General features: G+C 42.3%; 1 protein-coding gene across 1 annotated transcript; it reads right to left on the bottom strand.

Moving 5' to 3' along the window:
- Positions 1-730: 730 nt before the first annotated feature.
- TARDBP (TAR DNA binding protein) lies at positions 731-9,517 on the bottom strand (the record flags this gene model as incomplete). Its single annotated transcript, XM_079697338.1, has 7 exons — positions 9,450-9,517; positions 8,215-8,466; positions 5,995-6,158; positions 5,233-5,373; positions 2,328-2,498; positions 1,815-1,941; positions 731-798 (listed from the first exon to the last, which is right to left on the bottom strand). Exons 2-7 carry the CDS (start codon positions 8,450-8,452, stop codon positions 731-733), a joined length of 909 nt encoding a protein of 302 aa, XP_079553464.1. The 5' UTR covers positions 8,453-8,466; positions 9,450-9,517.
- Positions 9,518-9,724: the final 207 nt, after the last annotated feature.

The raw sequence follows: 9,724 nt of genomic DNA, 5'->3' as shown, positions 1-9,724 counted from the left end.
ACAAAGACACATATTATTTAAATCAGTTTTATTTAAGAATTTCCAACATTGACAACTCTTATAAAAAGCATCCAAGCACAGGACACAGAACTGCAGCAAACAGCATTCTTATGGGTAGCTAACAGACATTAGAACTTCCACCCTATTGTGAGACACCCCGAGCTCACTGGTGAACTCTGCTTCCAAGTACTCCTGCAAAGCACACCACAAGCTCAGTCCATGTTCTCAACCCATCAGCTTCAGTTCACATTACCACACTTACAGATCAATAACAGAAGAGAACACACACCATACAGCATTCACAGCAGTTGACAAAGGGGTAGGGGAAATACAAGTATCGTTTCACTTAACACATTCAGCTAACGTGGGTTATCTAAGAACAAAACTCACTTAAAGTCTTCCAACAGATGTGGATGTCCTTTGAATGCAAAAAACATTCGTACGTTATTTGCTATCATTGCTCTCTGCACACTCTCTCACCAAAGCCACAGGGATTGAGAGACACATCTCTCCAAGTTAAAAAATATCCATTATGCACCACCAAGTCTCTGCACGCGCTCTCTCCTTTTCTCGCTCATACTAGCCTTTCATGCCTCGGCACCACCATCAATCCCACACAAGGTTTCAAAAGTTCAAACAGCCTTCTGGTTCCATATCACAGCCTTGCGTTCATAGCGTTGATACGACTCCATGAAATAAAGAGTAGCGGATAAAAATGGGACACCCACCGTCAAAGACACAGCCTGTGCAGCGTGATGACGAATTCTTGAATGAGAAAGCATGTAGACAGAAGTATTCCTATGGCAGAATATTTACAGCACTACTTTCAATGAAGTGCTTCTTCCATAAACATTTGAAATGAGATGAACTGCAGAGATTAAATGAAGGCTTCATATTGTACTTTTGTATATGAAGGGAGACAAGTGTTAAAAAACAAAAACAAAAAACAAAAGAACCAAACACTGTGACACCATGATCTCCAAAAAGGAGATTTTCCTAAGGAAAAAATCCATATGGTGGGGTTCAAATTAAAACAAGGAGAGAAGAATGTAGTTCTAACCAATGGTTTCCATTTTGAACATGCAAAGAATTCACTTGACAAGTCCAGGGATAAAATATTACAGGAGAAACCTTTTGATATCAATTGTAGTGTGTTGGTTTACCAATCAGGCAAACAGCAGTTCACTTTCAAACACTCAATATTTCAACCCTTTATGTAACAAAACTTATAAAATTCCTTTAGCTCTTCCTCTTTTTCTAAAGAAAAATGTCAAAAATACTGCTGAATATACTCCACACTGAACAAACCAATTTTGAAAATTCTTAGTACATACGTATTTTACAATATACTTACCATGAGTTTAGAAAAATCTGAATTCCCACCAGTTTATACCAACGATAACCCAATGTCTACATTGCCCAGCCAGAAGATTTAGAATCCATGCTTGAGCCAAAGCCTCCATTAAAACCACTGCCTGACCCTGCATTTGATGCTGATCCCCAACCAATTGCTGCACCTGAATTAGAACCACTGTAAGAGTTATTTCCAGAACCAAAAGCCTGATTCGGCTCCCTCTGCATGTTGCCTTGGCTTTGGTTATTACCTGATGGGCCTGACTGGTTCTGCTGACTGGCTAACATGCCCATCATACCCCAGCTGCTCTGCAGAGCTGCCTGGGCTGCAGCCATCATTGCTGGATTAATGCTAAAAGCACCAAAGTTCATCCCTCCGCCCATATTACTACCTTGATTGTTTCCCAAACCAGCTCCACCCCCTCTACTGTTACCAAATCCACCCTGATTCCCAAAGCCACCTGGATTACCACCAAATCTTCCACTTCTTTCTAACTGTCTATTGCTATTGTGTTTAGGTTCAGCATTGGATATATGTACGCTGATTCCTTTAATGATCAAGTCCTCTCCACAAAGAGACTGGGCAACCTACAAAAAAATAAGGGATGTAAATAAAGGAGATTAAACCACTGACTCATACATCAAAGTAGCAATAAAACTTAGATTTCAAGCCATCATCTAAACTGGAGAAAAAGTAAGCAATGAATACTTATTTACTTAAAACCATAAAATAGCCTTTAGCTTTAGTAATGGCAGCAGGGATTTTTTAGTTCTTTTTCAAAGGACATGTAACATCCCCACTTAAACCTCACGTACTAAAAAAATATCTAAGGGGTTTATCACAAATGTTTAGGCCCATATACCCCACAGCGTACAAGGTCAGAGAGATTAGCTAAGGGTGACAATTAGCTGGAAGGGCAAAGTTCCACAGAAATTACCTAATTAGCTGGGACAAAATTATTAAGAGAAAATACCTGATCATCTGCAAACGTAACAAAGGCAAAAGCCCTGAACGGTTTGGGAATGAAGACATCTACCACTTCTCCGTACTGGCAAAAAAACTGCCGCAACTCATCAGCAGTCATGTCTTCCGTACAACGCCCAACAAACACCTTTCGGCTTCTCAAAGGCTCATCTGGGCTTTGCTGGTCAAATTGAAAGGAAGAAAACCATCAGAAATATTTTATGAGCAATGAAAACAGCATTATGGTAGAGGATGCAATACAACCTATCTGCCTTTTATATTAGGTGAGTCATTAAAAAGTAGGTACATTCTTATTTTTTGCATTAGCACTTCTTCTTGTAAGACTTCAGTGAAGTTTTAAAGTTTAAAGTTGATGAAAGTATATACATATGTTTTAACATCTTTATTTGACTATAATTGCTTTACAATGGTTAGTTTCTGCTTTATAACAAAGTGAATCAGCTATACACATATACATATATCCCCATATCTCCTCCCTCTTGCATCTCCCTCCCACTCTCCCTATCCCACTCCGCTAGGTAGTCACAAAGCACCAAGCTGATCTCCCTGTGCTATGCAGCTGCTTCCCACTAGCTATCTATTTTACCTTTGGTAGTGTATATACATCCATGCCACTCTCTCACTTCGTCCCAGCTTACCCTTCCTCATCCCCATGTCCTCAAGTCCAACCTGTACGTCTACATCTTTATTCCTGTCCTGCCCCTGGGTTCTTCAGAACCTTTTTTTTTAGATTCCATATATGTATTGGCATACGGTTATTTATTTTTCTGTTTCTGACTTACTTCACTCTGTATGACAGACCGAAGGTCCATCCACCTCACTACAAATAACTCAATTTCGTTTCTTTTTATGGCTGAGTAATATTCCAATGTATATATGTGCCACATCTTCTTTATCCATTCATCTGCCAATGTACACTTAGTTTGCTTCCATGTCCTGGCTATTGTAAATGCGATGAACATTGTGGTACATGACTCTTTTTGAATTATGGTTTTCTCAGGGTATATGCCCAGTAGTGGGATTGCTGGGTGGTATGGTAGTTTTTAGTTTTTTAAGGAACCTCCATACTGTTCTCCACAGTGGCTGTATCAGTTTACATTCCCACCAACAGTGCAAGAGGGTTCCCTTTTCTCCACACCCTCTCCAGCATTTATTGTTTGTAGATTTTTTGATGATGGCCATTCTGACTGATGTGAGGTGATACCTCATTGTAGTTTTGATCTGCATTTCTCTAATGATTAGGGATGTTGAGCATCCTTTCGTGTGTTTGTTGGCAATCTGTACATCTTCTTCGGAGATGTGTCTATTTAGGTCTTCTGCCCAATTTTGGATTGGGTTGTTTTTTTTTTGATATTGAGCTGCATGAGCTGCTTGTAAATTTTGGAGATTAATCCTTTGTCAGTTGCTTCATTTAGAAATATTTTCTCCCATTCTGAGGGTTGTCTTTCCGTCGTTTATGGTTTCCTTTGCTGTGCAAAAACTTTTAAGTTTCATTAGGTCCCATTTGTTCATTTTTGTTTTTATTTCCATTTCTCTAGGAGGTGGGTCAAAAAGGATCTTGCTGTGATTTATGTCACAGAGTGTTCTGCCTATGTTTTCCTCTAAGAGTTTTATAGTTTCTGGCCTTACATTTAGGTCTTTAATCCATTTTGAGTTTATTTTTGTGTATGGTGTTAGGGAGTGTTCTAATTTCATTCTTTTACATGTAGCTGTCCAGTTTTCCCAGCACCACTTATTGAAGAGGCTGTCTTTTCTCCATTGTATATTCTTGCCTCCTTTGTCAAAGATAAGGTGACCATAGGTGCGTGGGTTTATCTCTGGGCCTTCTATCCTGTTCCACTGATCTATATTTCTGTTTTTGTGCCAGTACCATACTGTCTTGATTACTGTAGCTTTGTAGTATAGTCTGAAGTCCAGGAGCCTGATTCCTCCAGCTCAGTTTTTCTTTCTCAGGATTGCTTTGGTTATTTGGGGTCTTTTGTGTTTCCATACAAATTGTGAAATTTTTTGTTCTAGTTCTGTGAAAAATGCCATTGGCAGTTTGATAGGGATTGCATTGAATCTGTAGATTGCTTTGGGTAGTATAGTCATTTTCACAGTGTTGACTGTTCCAATCCAAGATGTCCCAATCACAGTGTTGACTGTTCCAATCCAAGATGTCCCAATCCAAGAACATGGTATATCTCTCCATCTGTATGTAACATCTTTTTTTTTTTTTTTTTTTTTTTTGCGGTACGCAGGCCTCTCACTGTTGTGGCCTCTCCCGTCTCGGAGCACAGGCTCCGGGCGCGCAGGCTCAGCGGCCATGGCTCACGGGCCTAGCTGCTCCGCGGCATGTGGGATCTTCCCGGACCGGGGCACGAACCCGTGTCCCCTGCATCAGCAGGCGGACTCTCAACCACTGCGCCACCAGGGAAGCCCATGTGTATCATCTTTAATTTCTTTCATCAGTGTCTTATACTTTGATGAAAGTATATTTGGATTAAGGAAAGTTGATGATTGAGAAATGTCTTGGCAAAGATGATAATGTTCCAAATAAGCAAGTCTTGCTTGCTTGGAACAAGTTAGGCTTTTTAAAAAGATTAACATATTCTAATTGTCTTTATTAACATGTAACTATGTAAGAAATTGTTAAATCACTAAAAATAACAAGAGAAAAGGAAGAACAAAACGAAAAACGTTTTAGTTTGGAGGAGCAATGAACTGAATATTTCAAACAAACATATAAAATATTCAGCGTGCATTAAGGTCCTGAGACTTTAACAAGGCAAAAGATTTCAAGAACACACCCTGCCACTACATTTTCCAACCGTAATGTTTTATTTTACAGTGTCTTCTAAGTAAGTCTGTCAGCAAAAATGGCCAAAGCAGAGAAAAAAAATAGAGCAAAGTACCTTAGAATTTGGAAGTTTACAGTCACACCATCGTCCATCTATCATATGTCGCTGTGACATTACTTTCACCTGGGTTTCATATTCCGTAAAACGAACAAAGCCAAACCCTTTTGAATGACCAGTTTTAATATCTTTCTTAACCTAGAAACAAATCATTTAAATTTACTAAAACCACACACACACGTAACCAACTCAGAGCACATACGTGAAGGGAAATAGTATAAACCAAATTTCTTTTCAGCGCCCCTTACATATACACATAACAAATATTAAAAATATCATTGGGACTTCCCTGGTGGCGCAGTGGTTAAGAATCCGCCTGCCAATGCAGGGGACATGGGTTCGAGACCTGCTCCGGGAATATCCCACATGCCGCAGAGAAACTAAGCCCGTGTGCCACAACTACTGAGCCTGCGTTCTGGAGCCCGTGAGCCACAACTACTGAGCCCATGTGCCACAACTACTGAAGCCAGTGCGCCCAGAGCCCGTGCTCTGCAACAAGAGAAGCTACCGCAGTGAGAAGCCTGCACCCCGCAACAAAGAGTAGCCCCTGCTCACCGCAACTAGAAAAAGCCCGCATGCAGCAAAGAAGACCCAATGCAGCCAAAAATAAATAAATTTATTTGGGAAAAAAAAAAGAAAGAAAACTTATAAAAAAATATATCATCTACTGAACATGAAAGGCAGTGTCACTAAAACAACAGGAATTCTGGGTGCTCATTCACTGCAAAAGAAAAACTGTTAAATGAAATCAAAGTTTACCTGAACCATAAGAACTTCTCCAAAGGTACTAAAATATTCTTTTAGATCCTGTTCAGTTGTTTTCCATGGGAGGCCCAACACTATTAAATCAGATGTTTTCTGGACTGCTCTTTTCACTTTCACTGCTGATGAAGCATCTGTTTCATCCATTTTCCTTTTGTTATCTAAACAAAATGAGCAGAAACCTTTCAGAACTTTCATTAAACACTTCTTAAAACACACACCCTCTTCATCTAGAAATGAGAAGTAAAAACATTCTCAGAACAGTTAAGATGCTGGAAACTTTTGCCAAAGAGTGATGTTAGCTCTCACAGAATAAGAATTGAATAAGTGGCTAAGGTGCTTTTCTGGAGCCAATCCAGGGATTCCAACCTCTGGTTCCATAATGTCTCAAGATTACAATCGTATGTTCTCCCCTCTCAAAAGGTGTATCAAAACAAAAGTTACTTCACTTTCACTTTAAAATACATTAAGGAAGGAAAAAAACAGGTTGAATAACTGTGATACTATCTTTGTGCCTATTAAATATATTTGCTTGATTATTTTAAGGCCTATAACTTGAAGACTACTAAAAAATTAGCAACTTTTATCTCCAGCTGTGGATTTAAGGGTGATTTCAATATTCTTTCTTTTTGTTTTGTTTCTAAACTTTCAGCAATGAACTCGCGTTACTTTTGTAATAAAAAAGAAACCTGGACTTCCCTGGTGGCGCAGTGGTTAAGAATCCACCTGCCAATGCAGGGGACATGGGTTTGAGCCCTGGTCCGGGAAGATCCCACATGCCGTGGAGCAACTAAGCCCATGCGCCACAACTACTGAAGCCCACGCGCCTTGAGCCCGTGCTCCACAACAAGAGAAGCCAACGCAATGAGAAGCCCACGCACCGCAACGAAGAGTAGCCCCTGCTCACCATAACTAGAGAAAGCTCGCGCGAAGCAACGAAGACCCAATGCAGCCAAAAATAAATAAATATAAATAAATTTTTTAAGAAAAGAAAGGAAACCTAAGGTTATTTTTAAAAATCAGTATTTGGAAGAGGAACTAAATGACATTCAGACACACAGACCATTTTTTGGAGTACTGTCAGGTTCACAGCAAATCTGAGGAAGGTAGAGACTTCCCATATACCCCCGCTCCCCACACCTGCAGAGTCCCCCCAGCATCAATATCCCCCACCAGGGTGGTACGTTTGTTACAACCATGAACCTACACCGACACATTACTATATAAATGACATTTTAAGTTTCGGTAAATATTAACCTACAGCCAATGGATCAAGAAACTACATACTAAAAAAAAAAAATCAAGTTGATGCTATTAACAATTTTCTTGGTATATAAAAAAATTTCTTGACGCAACGTCTTCAATACTGACCAAATAATATGACTTTGTTGCAATATTACGTTACAATAAAAGTAATAAACATGGGCTTCCCTGGTGGAGCAGTGGTTGAGTCCGCCTGCCGATGCAGGGAACACGGGTTCGTGCCCCGGTCCGGGAAGATCCCACATGCCGCGGAGCGGCTGGGCCCGTGAGCCATGGCCGCTGGGCCTGCGTGCCCGGAGCCTGTGCTCCGCAACGGGAGAGGCCACAACAGTGAGAGGCCCGCGTACCGCAAAAAAAAAAAAAAAAAAGTAACAGATCTACCAACTAGCACACTCCTACTGCTAAAATGTACTCATTTCCTTGGCTCACTTCTACATCATCATGCTTCCTTTTAGATTAAAAACATCATTGATAAGGGGCAGTGAGAATAAGACCAGAACCCAAAATTATAATTACGACTGCACTAATTCAAGGTTTGGGCTACTGCAACTGATGTTCATTTAAGGAGGAAAAAAAAAAGATTAGCTGGATGAATGATGTAAGCCTGCAAGGACAAAGACCAAACCAAAATACTGAGGCCCTTCAGAAAAATCTGTTTACAACAGACTGATAACAACTGCAAAGCATTCTTAATTCCCTAAATTTCGCATTAGCTCAGCAACGTTAGTCCAGATAATTGTTCTAACACATAGTTTTTTTTAAATGTCCTGTCATTTCCAATTTTCACTAATTTAAACTAGTGGTCTTTCAAACTTGTCTGACGGTAACATTTAAAGAAACACTTGGGCTACAGGAGACGGTTCACCATGAAGAGGCCATGACCTATGACTTAGAACGAGACACAAACCTCTACTTTATACTTTAGCATCACTGCAAAACCAAATGGCAACAAACCTTTGGGATAGTTGACAACATACACCAGGTTCCCCCAGCCAGCATCAGGGGCGTGCAGAATTCCTTCTACCAGACGGACACCTCTCATACATTGAGACACAGGATTCCTGTAGCGAAGCCCACATGCCCCTGGAAACTGGGCTGTAACTGTGGACAGCAGCACTGTCCCATCGTCTTCTGATGGTATTTCAATGGGCTCGTCATTCTCATCTTCGGTTACCCGAATATATTCGGACATCTTTGCTTGTCTTGCTTAAATGGAAAAGAGATACGAATGACCAACACTTGTGTCAAAGTAATTGTGTCAAAGTAATTATCCCAGCTAATACCACTACCATGTCATTGTTCTGACTTCCAGAAAAATTCTCCGTGTTTGGATTCTTATAGGTGTGGGTTATCCCTGAAAAATGAGGAGGTACAGGCAAGGATAGCTATTCCTATTAAAATGTAATGCCTTGCTAGTTCATTCATCCATTATTTGATGAGTGCCTACTAACCATCAGGTGCTGCAACTATTAACTGTGTGTGAAACCACAGTCCCAGCTGGCATGCTGTTTGCAAAGGGGGAGATAAGCAGGAGAAAGCAAGCAAACAAGTAATTATTTTATTACAATCGTGATTATGCTACTGGAAAGGAGTAGTCTTGGGGACTGGGAAGAAACTAAACTGGTTGAGATGTGTGTGAGGGGAACGTCAAAGTGGATTTCCCTAAGAAAGCGAGGCAGAAACTGAGTCTTGAGGACTAAATAGGAGCAGTGAACGAGATGAAGAGGACAAGGGGAAAGTGCCTCCCTGTTCCAAATCTGGGGACTTCTGGGGGCTCTCCAAACTTGAGCCGCAATGACAGCGGAGACAGGTCCTTCGCGACGCGGGCCGCCACCTCCCAGAAGCCAGTGCGTGACAACCGTGGGAGGAGTTTTTAAGCGCGGCCGGGGTGGGACCGCTGGGGCACCAGGCCTAAACGCTGTGCTGGCGCAAAGTACGAAGACACAAAACAGTGCCCGGGCCCGGAAGCAGCCAGGACAAACCTCTGCCTCGGGCTGCACGGCTCCGCGGGCCCGGCGTCCCTGCTTCGGCGCCGGCTGCCACCCCGCGCCAGGCCCTAACGTCGCTCCCACGCGAGCCCGCTCGGGCAGAATGAGGCAGGCCCGGCCCCACGGCTCCTTTCCCGGGGTGCCCCACTGCGGGAGCCGAGGCACACAGGGCATCCTCAGTGAGAAGCGTCTGCGACTCACCCGCTAGGCCGCTGCTAGGAAGCCCGACAGAGAAACTGAAGCAGCGAGGAATCCAAGAGCAGCCCAGCGACCACTTCGCTCCCACAAAATGGCGCTAGGGCCGCCTCCTCCCCCCTCCGGCCGTCGTCCTCTCCCACCGGTTTCCCGTCCAGAGGGGGAGGCCGCCGCACAGAGACACAACGACCCTTTCCCCAGAGAATCAGAACGCCCTTCTCGGAGTCAGAGTATAGGGAGCTGATTTGAAGGCTAAAAGGGGACCAGAACCTGGGCCTGAA

The sequence above is a fragment of the Hyperoodon ampullatus genome (assembly GCF_949752795.1).
Source record: "Hyperoodon ampullatus genome assembly, chromosome: 2".
Classification (NCBI taxonomy): domain Eukaryota; kingdom Metazoa; phylum Chordata; class Mammalia; order Artiodactyla; family Ziphiidae; genus Hyperoodon; species Hyperoodon ampullatus.
This window is presented reverse-complemented; position numbering and strand designations above follow the sequence as displayed.